At 55.6% G+C, this 19,506-nt stretch overlaps 1 protein-coding gene across 1 annotated transcript; it reads right to left on the bottom strand.

Moving 5' to 3' along the window:
* Nucleotides 1–17,921: 17,921 nt before the first annotated feature.
* LOC136996278 (olfactory receptor 14C36-like) lies at nucleotides 17,922–18,966 on the bottom strand (the record flags this gene model as incomplete). The annotated part of the gene is made up of 2 exons (XM_067317206.1): nucleotides 18,957–18,966; nucleotides 17,922–18,847 (listed from the first exon to the last, which is right to left on the bottom strand). Coding segments are annotated over exons 1-2 (936 nt in total), but the record flags the coding sequence as incomplete, so codon positions are not given.
* Between the last annotated feature and the right edge of the window lie 540 nt (nucleotides 18,967–19,506).

Here is a 19,506-nt window from a genome sequence, read left to right as displayed (position 1 = left end):
CCCGGGGAAGGGAAAAAGGGGGCAGAGGCTTTGACATGAGGCCCAAGCAATGAGACAGCCTCACACTGGACAGCTGCTGAAATGACAGCTCTCCTGGCTGCACAGCCTCTGCAGCAGTAGTCCCGGCTCCGCAGCTGGCTTCACAGAGCACGGAGGGCTGGGTGCCACGGGCAACCTGGCCCACAGCACATCTTCACCCCTCACAGAGCCAGCAGCCCAAGAGCTCTGAGACCTCCTCATGTCAAGCTACGGACGCTTTGGGGCACTCACACAAAGGCACTCGAGACATGCTGGCATCTATTGTAAGGGTTTTGGACTCATCCTGTATGGCACCACAACCTCCTAGGAAAAGGAGGGGGCACAAGAGCATTTGTTGAGTGGGCTGGCAGTAACAGCACTTGTGGGACATGGAATTGGCAGCACAGCAGAGATACCAGGAGCTGAACCCACACCCCAAGTCACCAAGGGAAGACAGGTGCATTTATGGAAGCCTCCGCATCCACACGTAGCCTCTTCACAGTCACTTGCAGCTGCTTTCACAGAGGGCTCACGACGCTGGCCAAGATGTTGACAGGTACTGGGACACAGCCTGGCATCCTGCCTCCATCCTCAGCGGCTCTAGCACTGCACTGGGAACCTCCATGAGTGGAGCAACCTAGAAAGAAAGAAAGAATCGGAGTGGTACTGGCAGTTCTGCTGGCCTTACAGAGTCGCAACAGGCAGGGGCAAATGTCTCCCCTCTGTGCTGAGCTCTATTGCTCAGAGCACAGCCAGCAGGGCCACCGAGATCTTCCACCCCTCTTTTTGGCACAGCTGACACCATGTCCGTATCCCAGGTTGTGTTTGGGAGACAGCATTCAGACTTTGCAGGAAAATCTCACAAGCTCCCTGCTCTTTTGACAGGGGCAACTTCTAAAGCACACACACCCTGGCAAGAAGAGATTATTCACACCACTGCTCACACCAGCACTACATTCATTTAGCAGCCTCAAAAGTCTAGCTGGACTCCCTAGCTGACTGCGAGGACGCTGCAAGCTTCTACTTAGCAACAAGTGGAAAGGCAAACTCCATGGCCATGCCTACCACAGAACATCATCTGCATTTGAAATGTAGCAGTACTAACTCATGATGACGGAGTGAAATAAAACTTGTGTCAGATGATGTGGAACATCCACTTCTGCTTGATCAATGAGTTGCACTTCCTTATTGCTGTACAGCTCTGCAGGGGTCAATCCCTCCTCTGAGCACACGCAACAAACCCAGAAGTGACCTCACCACCAGCATCCAAGCCATGTGTCTTCTCCTCACCTCTCAGCTGCTCACATAGAGGTGACCTCACAAGTCCATATCCCCACCACATGCCTGCTGATGGCCTATCAGGGACAGAAGTTTCCTCCAAATAACTTCCCCAGTCATCAACTACTGCCCGCCTAGCAGGTACTCTGACAAAAGAGACCTCACAAGCAACGCCCATGCCTAACTGCCTGCTGCTGGCCTAGCAGGGACTCAGAAAGACAGGACCTCACAGTCATCTTCACGGCCATGTCTCTGTCACTGGCCTAGAAGACTCCAAGACAGAAATTACCTCACTATAAGTTCCCCAGCCATGAGACAAATCCTGCCTTATCAGCTCCTCAGCCTGAAATCATCTCAAAAATAAGCATATCCCAAACATATCCCAGATGTGGACCTGCTGCTGCCCTATCAACTGCTCAGGTAGAAACAACCTCAGAAACACCTTTCCACTCACAGAGCTCCTGAGATCCAATCAGTTCATCACTCACAAGTGACCTCACAAGCAACAGACAAGCCTTCTTCCTCCAGATGGCCTTTCAGGTACTCAAGTAGAAATGACCTCATCAGCAAGAGCCCAGTCATCTGCCTCCTGCTGGCCTATCAGCTACTTACAAAGAATTGATTTGACGCTGGTGATTTTCTGGCATAGCTCTCGTAGACAGTGCTGACCTCACTACCCACACCCTGACCATGGGGCTCTTGCCACCTGCAGCTCCCCCTGCCATCCTCCAGGGCTGAGCCACCTACTGAACGGCCTCCCTGATTCACATCATCACATCACAGATTCACATCAAGGCCTCATAATACTCACAGTACTCTGAAACACCCATTGCCTACCAGTTACTACACCAAAAGATTAGCTTCTGAATGCATTATCAACACCTAGCCTATGAAATTTAAGAATTGCAGAACAGCCTGCAAGTAATTCTTGGCAACATTTTCTAAGGGGAGGATTTGCGTGGGAGCAGCAATCATGAAACTGAAGACAGCAGGGCCTCATGTCCCAGGCACAGGGAGAAGCTTCCAGCAACTCAAAAGTCTGCTTCCTTCCCCAATGCTGAACAAAACCAGAAAATCCTCTACACATCCAGCACAACAAGCATTCTCCTATTTTAGGCCCTGACAACTGGAGACACGCGGAAGGACTCAGGCCAGGGCATCTCAGTTGGTGAAACCAGCAGAGACACAATTCAGCAACTCTTCACCCTGACCTAGGAGCACGGAAAGAACAACGGCAAGTGCAAGCACTGGCCGTTCATCAACTTTCAAGGCTCCTGACAAGCAAAACAGCTCACACTTACAGAGCTCTTCTGCAAACACCCTTCACCCTGCTGCCAGGCTCACAGGTCTCCATGCAAAACAAGAGGCAGGGAGCAAAAACAACGGCTAAGGCACGGCATGACACGCGGGCACAGCCTCTCTCAGAGACACTCGGAAATGCCGTTTCCACAACAAAAGACACCACTGGGAAGGGCACCTCGTGAAGACACCAGCAGCTTGCTCACACTTTGCCCAGCACCTCCCTAACGCAGCTCCCAGCAGCACCTGGGGCTGCGCTGGCAGCAGCACCTCAGGGAAACGCTTTAACAGGGATCCCAGAGCCAACACAGGGGCAAAGCTTCCTGCCCCCAAACCCCACCGAGCCGCCCCGGCCCAGCTGCTCGCGGCAGGCCGCCACGTCTGGCTGCAGGGCAGCTCCCCCCTCTGGCCCACGTCGCTCTGGCCCCTGTTCATGGCCCCACCAGCCCCTGCTGCAGCTCCTGCAGCAAAGCAGCCCCGGCGCTGGCACCGCTGCCCCAGCCCAGCGGGAGGGCACCCGCCGCCATTTGAACGCGCCCGCAGCCCCCACCAAACCCTCTCGCCCGCTCGCTTCTCGACTGCTTTGCTCCCGCTCCTCTTCCACGTCTTTAACGTCTTTTTTTTTTTTCCCACATGTTGGACTCCAATTGGCTGACAGAGCCATCAGTGAAATCTATGCCCGCCCTCCTCCTCCTGACAGCCAATAGGAGGGCTGCACTGGGCGATGCCATGGCAATGCTGGGCCCTCCTGCCCTGGCGGCCAGCTCCGCCCCCTCCCCCCGCGGTCGGGCGCCATGTTGTGGGCGGCAGCGTGGGGCGCGGCGGGGTCTGGGGGCAGCGCGGCACCGTGTGGGTGGGCAGTGTGGGGCGCGGGGGGGCAGCGGTGGGGCGTGTGCTGGTGGCATCCGTGGCACCGGCATGGGGGCCCTGGAGCTTGCCAGGGCTGCGGAGCCTGCGGGCAGTGTCCTGCTGCCCCAGGGCAGGGCAGTGTCCTCTCCCCCTCCTGCCCCGGGCCCCTGCCCACAGCAGCCCCGGGGCTCGGCTAGGGAGCAGTGGTGTGGGGTCGTGAGGGGGCTGGGGGAGATGGCTGTGTTGGGCTCACCCCAGCACTGCCCACCCCAACTCAGAGAAAAGACCTTGGTGTCAGCCAGGACCTATTGAATGGGGATTGCACCTCCGCCTGTTTCCAATCTGCTCTCTCCAATGTATGTTCTTTTGGGTGCAGTGATTTGAGCCCAGTTTGCAGGAGGACAGGGGCTGTGGCCATCTGAAGATGGCATCTCTGAGCGCAAAACATGCTGCGCCAAGTTGGAAGGATCGAGGGGGAAGGAACAGAGATTTTCCCAAACACCCAGAGGACTTGGGGTTATTAAAAGGTGAAGGTTTCATTATCATATATGGACATTTCCAGCAGGGTCTTGAGAGCCCCGTGGAGCTGCAGGCCACCTCAGCGTCTGGGATGCAGGACCCCTTTCCTCTCAGAGCCAGACCCCAAAGGGGGACCCACTCTCAGGAAAACCTGTCATGGATTCCCATGCCCCCCCCCCCACCCTAAGAGGCGATGGAGCTGGCCGCACAGAAGCCTTGGGGTCAGGACAGCCCCAGCCCCAGGACCCAGGAATCCTGGCTGTCACATTGTCCCCTGAGCCAGAGGGGACCCTCAGGCAGGGCTCTCGCAGCAGCCCCCAGCCCTGTCCCGCCACCCCCACAGCCCGGGATCCACAGCAGTTTTGGCAGTTAACAGTCTCTGTGCGACACCTCGGGAAGGAGCTCCCAAAGCCCTTACCCTCAGTGGAGAGCCACAGGAGCACTGGGAACAAGGAGCTGTGGTCCTGGCTGATGGTGTCCGTCCAGCAGTCCTCCATCTCGCTTGCCCTCTTGCTCTCGTTTCACCTCTCCAGCCAGAGAAACAGGACGCTCTTCCCATCTCATTACCCAAAACTCCTTTCCAACATGCCCCTGCTCGTCTGCCTGTTGGTGAGGCCCCAACGTGGTCCCACTGCCTCCTGTCCCCTCTCCTTGCCGTGGAGCCACTATGAAGGGCAGCTGTGGGGAGGGTGTGAGCAGTACCCAGGAGTGCCTGGGCCTCACAGGGAAGTGAGGGTCCCCACCCACGACACCGGGGAGACCTCCCTGTGATGTGGCACGTCCCATTGGGACCTCAGCTCGTGTCATCTGGGGGCTCATTAGGTCACTGCCATGGAGATGGCACAGGCAGGGAGAGAGCAGAGAGATTTCCCCTCATGTCCTGGAAAGCAGCCACCTGCCTTCGCTGCAGTTATTTTCCATAATTTTCTGATAAATCCTTCAGGAATGTCTCCAGACAGTGTCAAAGACTGTGAAATATCTCAAATGGGGCACTGGAGACGTCACTTCTGTGCCCCTGCACCGACAGGTCACTGCACTGGGCCAACCTGTGCAGGAATCTGGGGTTTGGGGGTTGGCGTTTTTACAGGATCCAAGGCATGTGGGATGAACCAGCACAAAGCATGGCCACAGGCTGAGAAATGCTTTGGTGAGCCTCAAAACTGGTTTCTGCTGTGGGCCACTCTTTTTGTGGAAGCAGGATGTAGGACAATGTGGGACAGGACGTAGCCTTCCTCCTTTAGGCACCAAGGCAGGCTCTCTGCTTTTAAAAGTGCTCGGCAAGGTTTCTCAGTCAGCAGTGCTTGAGATGGAGATGCTATGCCAGAGAAGAGCAAACATAGCCTTAACACACATCATCCAGAGGCCCTTATCCAGGACCCTGGAGCCTACCAGGCTCCAAAGCCATGGGCGAGGCCAGGTAGCAAATGTGGGGAAGTTTTCCCATTTCCCATGAAATTTGCCCATCTTTCCTTCTGGCTGAGCCTGAGGAAAGCCATTTCTCATCCCTGGGCCTCATTTGGTCCTTGGGCTTTTCAGTGTCACCTTGGGGCTGTGCTTCTCCCCTGGGTACGCTCCTCAGCCCCCTGCCCTCCTCCCCGCAGGCACCCTTGCTCTCCCGGGGTCTGTACAGCACTGACATCCTGGATCTCCCACAATTTATGACTCTGGGCTTCTCAGGACATGCCCACGTACTGCAGTGCTGCTGTCCAGGCTCCGGTGCAGAGCCTATGAGGCAGTGCGATGCCTCAGGACCTGCATTTTGACTCACTCCCAAGTTTGTGAGATGACCAGCTCCCAGCTCTGCAGCTGCTGCAGCTTGAGAGCATCCCTGCAACCGACCTTCCTGCTCTTGCTAGTCTCTGCACAGTCCTGGGGCAAATCTTGCAGAAGGGAGACTCCATCTGCCTTGAATACTGTGAGAGATGCGGCTTTTCAAGTCACTGCAAAAGGAAGGACTTGTTGACTTCTTTGGGTTGCTTCTTGAGCCTGTGGCACCCCCTCTGTGATGCTGGGAGCCCCAGCTCTGCAGCCTGGTGTCTCTGCCCTTTCTCTCCCCTGTCTCCTGTTTGTGTACCCAAAGTCTTCTCTCCACACCAGGGGCATGGGAAGTGCTGCTCTAGAGAGCTCATTTGAAGCTGTGACATGCTGTGAAGCTGAAGGCCTGAAGGAGGCTAGTCTGGGATGTGGCCTCTCCTGCGCTCCTGTGTGCCTGGAAGCCCATCCATGGGCTGGGAGCAGACGTTTGCCTGCTGCTCCTTGCCCATCTCCAGGATCCTCTTCCAGAGACCTGCCACTCTGGCACCAAGGAGAGCTGCCTCCTCCTGATCGAGCCGCTCTCCTCGGAGTGAGGACCTCAGGGCTTTGGCCCCAGCAAAGACATGGTCACCACAGGGACTGCCCCATCACAACGGCCTTGTGGGCACGATGCCACTCCCATCACAAAGCCCTGGTGGTTGCCGTGGGGACCTCCATCACAATGCCTTGGTGGTGACCATGGGGACCCCCCATCAACAAAGCCCTGGTGGTTGCTGTGGGGACCTCCATCAACAAAGCCCTGGTGGTCACCGTGGGGACTTCCATCACAATGCCTTGGTGGTGACCATGGGGACCCCCTATCAACAAAGCCCTGGTGGTCGCTGTGGGGACTCCCATCACAATGCCTTGGTGGTGACCATGGGGACTCCCATCTCAATGCCTTGGTGGTGACCATGGGGACCCCCCATCACAATGCCTTGGTGGTGACCATGGGGAACCCCCATCACAATGCCTTGGTGGTCACTGTGGGGATCCCCATCTCAATGCCTTGGTAGCCACCGTGGGGACATCCATTCACCACGTCATTGCCTCCAAGCCTCTTGTTACAGCCCTGAGCCCGGCTGCGAGCTGGGATCTGCAGAGCAGGACAAATTTTCCTCTCCCCAGCTCAGCGCTCCTTGGGCCTTGCAGAGGCTGCCCTTCTTCAGACAATCCATTGCAGAAATCCACTACAAGGCCACCCCTGTTGGTCTGCCCCCTAATCCTCACCCATACACTCTCGAATGCCTCACCGTCCGTCCCTAGGCAGAGCTCCCTGCATTCCCACTGCTCTCTCGGTGTTTCTCTTCCCCACATCACCCTGCACCTTTTCATTGCCATCCCATGCTGTTACATCCTCACTCTTTTTTGAGTCACCCTCTCCTCCCACTCACTCCCACTTGAAGGCTCTCCTCACCAGCTTGGCCACCTGGTTGACCATCAGGTTGGCAGATGGGAACAGTCTCCTTCCAAATGAAGCGTGACAACCTGCAGCTTCACTCCCTCACTGCGGGCTCGGCTTCAGCACCTCCTCCAGCTGCTGTAACCCCAGGCCAGCCCGCAAAGCAGGTGCTCCCCTCTCCTGCGATCCTCTTCCTGCTCATGGGGCTTGTTTTCAGACAGAAATCCCTCTCATCACAAAACTGCAAGGACTGGCACGGGCTGAGAGCAGGACTGTAGGCGATGGACCATGTGCTGCTGCAGCATGGTTTTACACCCCCCTCAGCTTGATGTGACATCAACCCCCAACCTGCTACCATAAAAAGAGAAAAAAAAGCTGAACTTGGGTGCTGAGCTTCAGAAGATGGGCTTGTTTCTCCCCACGCTCATTTACTACCCTCGAGCCCTCTGCCCTGCGGCTGCACTGAAGAGCCAGGCCGCAGCCTCTTGACTCTGCCCTTTTCCATCGTGCCCCTGGGACAGCCAGAATGAAATTAAGCCCTTGAGATTGAAGGGTGGGGGAATGGAGTTAATACCATTAATTAATTGCGTTTAATATACAACCTACTGACTTTTATTTAAGAAAAAAGTTTCTTTTCTCTTCTTCCCCTCAATTTCCTGATTTTCCCCATAACAGGAGAGCAGAAAATCCATATCTTTTAAAAGGGCTCCCTAGTTTCACATACCTGCCTTCTGCACCTTTTAAGCACCCTCTCTCCCTCCCGCCTCCCCCCCCCACATCCCCTAGTTCCTTTCCTTTGCTTCAGCAGCATGCTAACAGCGAGAAAGCATAAGTGGGGAGGGAGAGAACAAAAAAGAGATACAAGAATGAACAGCAGAGGGAAGACAACAGAACATTATGTATGGAAATGCTTGCAAGCCCTCTCAGACACACAGAAGAAATCATTTCCTTCCAAAACCTGTACACTGAAAATGGCCTAAAAAGTGAAGCAATTCTGCATCCGTGTGGAATTTAGCACCTAGAGTTGCCAGGGATACACTGCTGTAATGATCACTTTTGAGATGACAAAGCCTTCCAAGAGGCAGCCTAGCCTGCAGCAGACCACTTCCACGAGCAGGGCAGAGCAAGGCAGGTGTCTTCATTGTGCTCCACTTCTTATCTTAGCCAGCCCTCACTTTTAACAACAGGTTTCTGATCAGGCTTTACAGGGTGTGAACTACAGGGACAGTAAAACAGCAGAAATTATCACTTGTGCACTTTCACATAGAAGCAACACACATGAGGGAAGGGATGGTCATGAAAAAACTGCTATCAGGGTACATGACAGCAATATGAATTACGGTATCCGAAATGCAGAGTTAAAACATGACTCCTCAGGACATATTTCTTCTTCTTGCATCAGTGCATGCTCAGATCTGCACGGCTGCTGCTGCTGGCAGCATGTTGGGTGCATCACTGTGCCAGGGCCAAGGCCACCCCACAGGCACTGGCTGAAGCCCCCGTCCCTCTTGCACTGACTCTCTTGTGCTCCACGGTGAAGCGGCAGCGTTGCATCACGGTGCTTGTGCCGGTGCTCTGCTGGCCAGCGGCCCAAGCGTCGAGGGTATCAGATGTACAAAGCGTCCGCAGAACAAAGCCGATATCCTTAACTGCACCTTTCCTGTCATACAGAGAACATCGGCTGTCAATATGCTACCGAATTTGACTTACAAAAAAATCAGGGCGTCGATTTTAAGTGCAAATCCATTCCTATCAAAATCCATTCTTGGTCAGCACATGCTGGTATTTCAGAAGGCAAAACCCAAGGTGACAAAAAATGCCTGTGTGCTCCAGTCCAGCTTTTAGCCAGAGGCACATTTCATGTTGATCCTTCAGTCACAACTCGCCAGCATCGGTCTCCCAGGAGACACAAAGCACAACCCAGCCTTCTCCCGGCAACATCCAGGGGTAACTACAAACAGGGTGAACATGGGCTGCGGAAGCTCTGGGGGAAGGAGCGGCCCCGGCAGGGCAGGCTCATTCCCCATGCAGAGGGGCTGCATGGGGCAGGGCTGCTCACAGCTCCCGCTCGCCCCCACAACACTTCCCCAGGGGCTTCTCAGCAGGAAGCTCCAGGCAGGGACGACACCAAAGGCAAGGAGCTTCCCTGAGCCTCTGCTTCCAGATCCCTGCTGCTGCGGTGGGGGGAAGGGAAAGGAGCCCGAGACTCTGAAGCCCACGGAGAGACCAGCAGGTCTGCAAGGAAGCTCAGAAAGCGCCTTCACACCACTCTGCCCACAGGCAGCACCAGCAGCACCTCTGCTGGCTCCACCACGCCTGCTGTCACCTCCAGCCTGGAGCCACCACAAGCCCAGCTCCACCCACGCCCTCCCCTTGCGGCCGGGACGGCGCTGACAGACGGCCACCGCAGCTGGCACCGAGCTGTGGGGCCGCCAGCACAAGGGCGCAAGAGCCGGGGGCTCCCGCGGGGCCGCAGGCGGCCCAGGCTGGGCCAGGCCTTCCCCAGCAGCTGCTCGCACTCACCAGGCCGCGGCGGCTCCGGCTGCCCCCGCGCACAGCCGCTCGCTCTGCCCAGCCCGCGGCCCTCGGCCCTCGGCCCCGGCGCGGCAGCTCCCGGCGCTGCGGCTCGAGGCTCCGGGCGGCCCCGCGCCGGGAGACGCTGCCCCGCGCGGCACCAGCCGCCTCTCGCCCCCTGCCTCCCTCCCTCCCCGCAGGGGCCCGGCAGCCCCGCCCCCGCCCCTCGCCGCCCTCCTCTGCGCCAGTGCGCATGCTCCATGGGAGGCAACACTTCCGGCCCCCTGGGGGGCGGGGCCTGTGTGTCCATGGCCACCGCCCTGGTGCCGCCGGCCCCGCCCCAGCCGGGCCCCGCCGCGGCGCCGCTCTCGAGGCCGCGGAGAAGCAGCTGCGGCAGCGGTGGGTGTTGGCGGCTGCTGCGCAGGGAGCCCGGAGCGACGCTGCGGCCCGGCGTGTGCTCGTGTGGCCATAGCCTGCGGCGGCTGCTGCCGGCTGGGGCCGGGGGCGGGGAGCAAGGGGGAGCAGCGCCGGGCTGGCCCTGGGCTGCGGGAGTTGTGCTGCAGGGGAGCGTCGGCGGGGAAACGCTGCTGCCGGGGCGCTGCTGCCACAGGGCCCTGCTCTGCCCTGGGACCTGGGCGAGTATCTGCGAGGAGATGCACGTGCACATGACGGGAGCCCCGAGAGGCTGCGGCCTTTTTTTCAGAAGTAGACGAACAACCCAGTGGCCATCGCAGCCTTTGGCATTATCTGCCATGAGCAGGTGGCCCTGAAATTTCATCTCCATCAGCAGCCCAAGAAAGGGGCTGGAGGGGGGATCCCAGAGTGTCCCTCTGCCGAGAGAGCATAGAGAAGCGCTGGAGGCCGGTCCAGAGGAGCCACCTGAGCATAGAGATGGTAGGGAGGGTGTCCCCTCCAGGCGACCATAGAGGTGGGGCGTGGTGCTTTGCAGACTGTCCCTAGCCATGGAGACCTTCGAGCCGGCGCAGGCGGAGCCAACCCCAGAAAGTCCCTGAGACTCGTGACCCTCCTGAACTCCCGTTCTCCCCGAGCTTTCCTTTCCACCCCTTCTTCATCCCACGCTACTTCCAGTGCTACCTCCAGGAGAGAAATGTGATTTGTCCCAGTTTCCTGCACGTGTTACACATCACAGCAAATACAGCCCTTCCCTATTTCTGGGGTTCGACCACAGGTGTGAAACACTGGTTGCTGGCTGACGTTCAAGATCTTTTCACGGTACAAAAAGCACTCCCAGCTTTTACATTTGTGGTGCTTTTCCATGTAGCCTGGGCACCTCTCTCACAAAATCCTGGACAAACCATTTAAAGACTAATAGCCAGGGCCTTGTGCTGCCCCCGATCTACACATCAGCTTGCAGCTAGGGCACCTTATTCTTGTGCCCGTGTTATCTGCAGTCTCAGAGCAGGCAGAAATGGCAATAATGCAGCTATGGAGATGTTTGTGCAATGCCTGACAAAGCTCAGAAAAGTTTCTCAACCCAGATACCGTCCTGCCATCCTTAACATGAGAGTAATGTTTGTTGTGCAAAAGGAGAAAAGAGGTCTTGAGATATTTGAGATAGTTATTTGGCTTAAATATCCCCCAGCTTTTTTTTTACCCTTGGACATGATGAAGATGTGTAGAGTAATGTGTAGCAGATCCTTAGACAATGGAGTTTTGCTCAGCACAACTGTCCTGTTTATGGACCACCAGCAAAACAGTGGCCATTGCCCCTGCTATTTAGACTGACTAAGTAGTGCTACTTTCTGTGGTTGGTTTAGAAATGGAGGGTAGATCATATGGCACTGCCTGTCCAACACCAGCCGCTTTTACGATAAAGGCTGGCAGATGGAAAGTCTGATCAGAAAAAACCAAAACAAAACTCCCTTTGACTCTAGGGGATCATTGACCCAAACACTTATAAGATCTCTGTATTTGTATTGCTTAAATCAATAGTGGGGAACTAGAAAGATGTGTGCCAAAGCTGGTCCTTCATGCTGCAACCCCAAAGCCTAAGCCTCTGTGCCCTTTGGGAACCACAAGGTGACAGAGAAGGGGGACCTCGACATCAAGACCAAGTGGCTGCAGCACCTCCAAGGCCTGCACTGTTAAAGGATGCTGGATCCAGTGGATTTTTGAATAAAGGGATTCCTCCTTCCTGGTCCACTGGAAGGGAGACTGCTGCGCTTCTCTGTTCCCTGGTCCTGCCAGCAGCGAGACAGGGCACGTACTTCCAAGAGGCATACACACACTCTGTACAGACACGGTTGACCACCAAAAAATCAACTCCGGCAGGGGCACAGTACCTTTACAGGCACCATGGAGACACGAGTAGCACTCACAAACATGAACGGTACAAACAGCCTGGTCCTGTTCTTGCTCACCAGCTAATCAGACTCAAAGATTGCAGGAGACCTCACACGCACCCTCTCACGGGTGTCTCTGGTAGCTGGCTGCCTTGACGTCTGCAAGCCTTCCACACATGCACTCATGCAGAACAGCGAGCACGCTCAGCCAGAAAAGAGCTAGGAAAAGGATTTAATACAATGATAGGCTACACCGCAGAGACCAGGTACACAGCCTGGCCAGACAAGTGTCCCTGCCAGCAGCTTGCTTACACATGACTGGCCCCTTTTATTCCCTTTGCCTCCATTTTCCCATGTTGCTTCTTCCATGATGCAGCTTGATCCCTCCCTTTCTCCAGCTTTATCCCCTTTGAAATAAACAGCCCATCTCTAAGTATTTTTTTCTTCATTGGTCCCAGTTTTACTGCCTATGTACTCAAGTTTAATATTTCTGGTACTGTTAGCTAGGTAACCCCTGGCTCATGTGGTGCTTCTGATATCATTACCTCAGTACTGCTGGTGCTGCAAGAGTCTACTCCCCAAAGGATCCCCAATATGCCAGTTATGTGTGAAGCTTGTCCTTTTCTCATATAACTCTCCCTTAACCACCGCTAAAATCCAGCCATTGCTCACCGTGCTGTCTGGAACTTGGCAGGATCTCATTCTGTTCCCTGCAGTGTCCAATGATTTCTCATAGCCACTAGTTTCTCACGCCCTGTTCAGTTCTCTCAACTCTGAGGCAGAGCCTAGTCGTCTGCCTGCATACCCTAACCCTGTGTTGCCGGTGGAGGTGTGGGCCTGGATGGGAAGACCCAGGGCCACCACATCCTTCACTGTGGTGCACAAGGACCCACCTGGAGCAGGATGACCAAGCTGCCCAAGAGGGCCCAAGTGCTCTGCTGGGCTGAGCTTTGGTCACCCAAAATGCCATAGCTTCCCTGGGGTCTCATGTGAGGAGATGGATTTTGCTATAAAGAGTTCACCCTTGTAGAATTCCCTTTGGAAATGAGATGCTAATACACAAAATTTAAAAGAGCTGTTAAGGGCAGTTCTGCTCCTCAGACACCCTAACAAAACGAAATGCTGATTAGAAACAACTGCAAAGGAATAAAGCAATGTCAATGTTTTCCCTTCCTCTGTGCTTTTTTTTCGTCCCTGTGGAATGCAACAAAGGAGAAAAGGAATCTCTAAAATACTCTTCCTTTTATCAATATTTGTTGTAAAAGGAGTGATGCACTTCACTCATAAGAGGAAACAGCACTACATTTATTGCAGTAAGACAGCAACTGAACAAAGTTCAGTCGTGAATAAGAACGATTTAACAAGGTTTGATTGGCAAGGTTCACTCAGTTATTTACTGCGTGAAGGACAGGGTCAGATGCATGCACAACGGAGACCCTCCCGTTGAGTCATGAGGTTCAGAGTGGACCCCCTTGCTTTCTAAACTCCTTGAGAGAGGAACCTAGGTGTGGCTGGATCCAATCCTAGTCTCAGACTTGGTCAACGGTTTATGTCCTAGGAATTATGTGCACAATTAATCAGAGATATAACTCACCAAAGTTTCGCGAAGTTCGCAGAAGTTCAGGATGCTATTAATCACTTACCGAGGATCTGTCGCGGGTAAGGAATCTCTCAACCTCAAGGAGTAACCTTGAGAGGCGTCCCTGCTCAAAAGAAGGTTCTGCAGTGCAGCCCGCTGCCATGCAGGAGAGCTCAATGGGCTCTGGGCTGCCCCCTATTTATGGGGGGGAGATGACTGACTCATAGTCATATCTGCATACTAGACGAGCCTTAGGTGGCGCATGCTCAACTAGCCCCTGCGTACATGCTGTTCACAGAGAGGTCAGGTTGAGGGGGAGAGAGCACATCAGTGTGGGAGGGAAAGGAGCCCACCATCACAGTCGGGGCTCTTGGGGCACCACCAGCACGTGCAGCCACCCCCACAGCCCCAGGGTGTGCGCAGCCAAGCTGGGAGTTCAGGCTCTCAACAGTGACCCTGGGGAAGGAGCTCCCAAAGGCCTTACCCAGCAGGGGGATGATGGGCACCTCCTGCCCATGCTGCGTGGCATGGCCAGCATCCTGGAGCTCCATCTTTTCCTTGGCGCTCTGGCTTCCCCTGCGCAGTGGGAGGGTGCCTGGCAAACACCTCTGGCTTTTCAGGGAGCTCCCCTGGGAAAAGCTGTGCCCAGCCCCAGCCTCAGCCGCAGCCCCAGAGTGGCAGAGGAGAGCTGCCCTCTCCCGTCCCACCCTGGCAGTGCCAGCCCCACCTCAGCCCGCTCCTGAAAGGCTTCAGTGTAGCCCTCAAGGGAGCTGGAGCTGCCTCGGGCCCTGGGCCAGTCTGGCAGGAGGAGGGTTGACATAGGCACAGCAGCAGTAATGCCGGGAGCAGGGGGAGGAGCAGGGAAATTGGGGTGAAGACCCCTGCCCTTGGCTGCACGACCAGGGCATTAGACAGGTGATGCCTCTGTGACCGTCCAGGCTCCAGGTTCAGGGTGGAGCCCTGGGGTTTTCATGGGCTTCCAGTGCAACCGAGACTGTGGTGAAGGCAAGTGGGCAGACTCAGGCACAGGCAACTGCAAAGGCCGGGGGTGGAAACGTCAGTGTGGGGCTGGTGAACGTCCTCCCTCTCTTCCCTACGGGGAAGAGAGTTCCCAGGCAGTGCTGGACTATGCTTTGGCCGATGGGAGGGGAGTACAGGGCATGGTGGAAGAGGCAGATGGACCATCCTGGGGTGTGTGAGGGAGTTTTCCAAAGCCTGGGGTTGAGCCAGGGACCTTTGGATCTTCCCCCTGATGCTCTCCCAGCCAGGCTCCTTCTGCCCAGCCCTAGGAGCTCTTATCCCCATGCCAGTCATGCCACAGCAGAGGCTGAGGAGCTGGAGGTGCCTCAGGCCAAGCTGTGCTGACCCTGGGGAGCTCTCCCTGAGCACGGGGCAGGCTGAGCCCTTCCTTGCATGTCCCATCCTGCTGGGAGGGCAGCATGGGGATGGGGGAACAGCCTGTGTCTGCCCAGGGGCAGTGTGGGACCTTTTGCAAGGGAGGTGACCATGACAGCTGCCACACTTCAGCTCCCCAGCCCTCCCCTCCTCTCCCCAAGCCGGGGATCCAACCCCAGCCAGGCAGCGGGACACCCACTTCCCCCCAGGCTGGGGTCTTTCTATTCATGGAGTCACCGAGGAGTTTTGGTGGGATTGGACTCCTGGAGGTCTCCAGTCCAATCTCCCACACAAAGCAGGGCTGGTCAGAGGCCTACAGTCTTGTTTGGCGATTGCTGGACTGTGCCTGAGCCCCGTTACCATCCCCAAACCTGCTCTGCTCCTCTTGTCTGGGCACTGCGGGACAGCACCTCTTGTCGGTGGGTCACTGCCCTGCCTGCCTTGCCAGCACCCTTGCCTCCCAACTCCCCTTCCTGTACAGAGCAGCCCTGCTCTTGCTGCTCTCAACAACACACTCTTTGTAGCAGCACCCCAGCCACAAATGGAGCATAACCAATTGACCTGAATGCAGAGAGACCTGCTCTCCCAGCTACCCATCATGAAATCAGACCCAAGTGGCTGCCCTAGCTTTTTCTATCCAGCCAAGACTCTGTATGCAGTGTCACCTGGGTAGGGGGTCCAAATCCAAAGCACTCCTTACACATTTGAATTGGCTGTCAGGCAAGAGTTGCTGCTGTGCATATATGGTCACTGTTTGTACCTACAACCTTCTCCAGGATCTGCTGAGATCCCAGCTTCCCTTGCCAAGGTTTTCTTGACTGTAGTGCGGAGGTAGGTCTGAGGTAGAGACAGGGAGTCAGGTCAGCAGGACGGGGACAGGATCAGGTCAGCACCTGAGAGGTGCAGGGCCGGGCACAGACATGTCCACAGTGTAACTCAGGCAAGGCCCAAGGACAAGAGGAGCAGCTCCCCGGCAAGGGGGAGGAGGCCCCACAATGACGCCAGTCACTCTCTGTCTCCCCTGCTCTTGTGTCCAGGAGATCCCCCTCCCTGTCTGCCTGAAGCCCCTCCATGCCCAACCAGCTGCCCAGCACAGCCCAAGAGCCCTGGCCCTGCAGCCCCTCTGGCAGCCTGCCCCGAGCTGGGGCACAGAGAAACCTGTTTCTCATTTTCTGTCTCTGAATGCTGCCCTGCTCTTCTTCTGGGACGTGCCTGCTCCCCAGAGAGCCTTTCCGCAGGTTAGTGTGTCCATGCTGGCCTGGCTGGCTGATCCTGCACCCCTCCCCGGTGCTCCCCACACAGCCCTGGACTGGTGCTGCTCTGCAGAGCGAGCAGGCTGTGGGACCACGGGGCCACGGGGTGACTCCTGCACTGGCCATGCTGATTGGGGCAGGAAGCAGATCCAGGCAGACATGGCTCAATACCACTGACACTGTTGGCACGTGTCTGTGCTCATGGATGGTGCTCAGAGTGACCCCAGGGAGTTTGCAATGGCAGGAGATGTGTTTGGGTGGGCACTGACTCTGGTCTGTGGTGTTTCACTGTGGGTGCAGGAATCACTCTCCAGTGCCCCTTCCCTGGGCCTCCTGGGTCCCCACTGCCTCTCCAGGGCTTGCAGAGCCCTCCTTTCCCTATGCATATCTGGGTGTAGTGCTTTACCTTTGTGTGACTCCGCCATGGACAGTCCCTCACTTCATGAGCCTCCACTCCCTGCCCACCCCCAGGCACATGCTGTTCCTGGAGATCCCCTGAGCTCTCCTGGGGGCTCAGATTCCCTTCCAGAAGGACAGGCATCTGTCATCAGCACTGTCACCTGCGGGACAGCCCTGGGGCAGACAATTCAGAGACCATTCACCATCTCTGCTGGCACCGGTCACCAAGAAATGAGCCCTGAATCCAGCCCTTGGTCCCTAACAGATCACACTGGGACTCTGAGCTCATCCCCTGGAGCCCACGGAGTTCACAAGCAGAACAGCAGGTCCTTTTAGGGTGCAACCCTTGGGCATATTTTTGACTCCCCTTTCTGAAGAAAAGCAAGACTCCAGGTGCATCACTGAGGAGATCCCCTTTTATTGAAGAAATGTTATTCTGGAGGCCAGGTCTGGCATAAAGGTGCCCAAAGCCTGGTCCTGCCTGTGCTCACAGGAATGCGCAAGGAAGCACAACCCTACCGCCACTGCGTTAGGAGAGTGCTTAGGCCTTATACACACATCAGAGCACAGCAGGAGAGTGTGGAAATGAAGAGAACAGCTCTGAAAGGAGAAAGCCTTGCTGCCGTTGGTGGATATGTCTCCAGGAAAGCTGCAGCCCCCACAGGAAGGCTGCAGTGAGGAAATGCCTGCTGTGGTAGTGGGGGAATGGTCCTGAGGAGCACAGGGTCTGTCTCCACAGGCTGTGTCCAGACTCTCCTCTCCTCCACTCCTGCTCTGCTGTGAGCATTAGAGCACTGTAGAGGGAAGGGACCAGCCCACCATGACAGCTGACTGCCACCCTTGCAGAAGAGGGGTATGAGATCACACCCTGACTGGGGCCAGGGGAGCTGAGCTCTGCTAATGGACATGGGACCCATGGGCTCCCATGGACACCGCCTGTACTCATCCAAGCCTGACTCTGTTCCCCTGAGCTCCCTTGGTGTCAGTGCTGAAAGAGACACTGCAAAGGGAAACTCTCCTCGTTGCACTGGTGGCATCCGAGGGAGCTCAGACTAGCTGGCTTTGAGGTCCCCCCATTTCTGCTGATGAAGGGGGAAACCTGGCTTCCTGCTTCAACACTGTCTCTGGGTCAGATTCAAATGAGAGATTCCTGAGGACAAGTAGCATCTATTTCTTTTTTCTTTTTACAAGAATGTATCAGAGAAAAGGAAGAAAGAAATAAATGAACAACACATAGCTTTGATGCCAAATACCCTGGGAATGGGGAATAGATGCACATGGGACAGTTATTGGTGCCGACATTGTATCCATTGGATCAGTTTCCTCAGAGCATCCTTGAGCTCCTTGTTCCTCATGCTGTAGATGAGAGGGTTCACTGCTGGAGGCACCACTGAGTACAGAACTGCCATCACCAGATCCAGAGCTGGGGAGGAGATGGAGGGGGGCTTCAGCTGGGCAAATATGATAGTGCTGACAAACAGGGAGACCACAACCATGTGAGGGAGGCACGTAGAAAAGGCTTTGTGCCGGCCCTGCTCAGAGGGGATCCTCAGCACAGCGGTGAAGATCTGCACGTAGGACAGCACAATAAAAATGAAACACCCAAGGACTAAACAGGCACTAACCACAATAACTCCAGCTTCTCTGAGGTAGGAGTCTGAGCAAGAGAGCTTGAGGATCTGGGCGATTTCACAGAAGAACTGCTCCACAGCATTGCCTTGGCAGAGTGGTAGTGAAAATGTGCCAGCAGTATGCAGCACAGCATTGAGAAAACCAGTGCCCCAGGCAGCTGCTGCCATTTTGACACAAGCTCTGCTGCCCATGAGGGTCCCGTAGTGCAGGGGTCTGCAGATGGCAACAAAGCGGTCGTAGGCCATGACAGTGAGAAGAAAGTACTCAGCCAAAATGAAAAAGACAATGAAAAAGACCTGGGCAGCACATCCCGAGTAGGAAATGGCCCTGGTGTCCCTCAGGGAATTGGCCATGGATTTGGGGACAGTGGTGGAGATGGTGCCAAGGTCGAGGATGGAGAGATTGAGGAGGAAGAAGTACATGGGAGTGTGGAGGCGGTGGTCACAGGCTATGGCAGTGATGATGAGGCCATTGCCCAGGAGGGCAGCCAGGTAGATGCCCAGGAAGAGCGAGAAGTGCAAGAGCTGCAGCTCCTGCATGTCTGCAAATGACAGGAGGAAGAACTTGTTGAAGGAGCTGCCATTGGACATTTGTTTCCTTTGGGCATGGGGGACTGTCCAAGGAGGGAAAGACATTGACAAGTTAGGACAGACTTCTCTGAGCAAAACTTTCTATTTATTACAACTCTCCCAAACTCTCCCTCCCCCAAAAGCAGACCTTACCTCTCTCCATGTTGGCTTGCAGCCCAGCCAGACTCCCCAGAGTCAAATGGTCAAATGTCCTATGGATGGGGTGTCACAGAATCACAGAATCACTGAGGTTGGAAGGGACCTCTGGAGGTCATCTAGTCCAACCCACCTGCTCAAGCAGGGTCACCTAGAGCACATTGCACAGGATTGCATCCAGGTGCGTTTTGAATATCTCCAGAGAAGGAGACTCCACAACCTCTCTAGGCAACCTGTTCCAGTGCTCTGTCACCCTCACAGTGAAAAAGTTTTTCCTCATGTTCAGATGGAAGCGTCTGTGTTTCAGTTTGTGCCCGTTGCCCCGCGTCCTGTCACTGGGCACCACTGAAAAGAGTCTGGCTCCATCCTCTCGACACCCTCCCTTCAGATACTTGTACACATTGATAAGATCTCCTCTCAGCCTTCTCTTCTCCAAGCTAAACAGGCCCAGCTCTCTCAGTCTTTCCTCATAAGAGAGATGCTCCAATCCCCTAATCATCTTTGTAGCCCTTCGCTGCACTTGCTCCAGTAGTGCCACATCCCTCTT

Source organism: Apteryx mantelli, unplaced genomic scaffold, assembly GCF_036417845.1.
Source record: "Apteryx mantelli isolate bAptMan1 unplaced genomic scaffold, bAptMan1.hap1 HAP1_SCAFFOLD_33, whole genome shotgun sequence".
NCBI classification, from domain to species: Eukaryota; Metazoa; Chordata; class Aves; order Apterygiformes; family Apterygidae; genus Apteryx; species Apteryx mantelli.
Note: the sequence above shows the minus strand (reverse complement) of the source record. Positions and strands in the feature narration are given on the sequence as shown.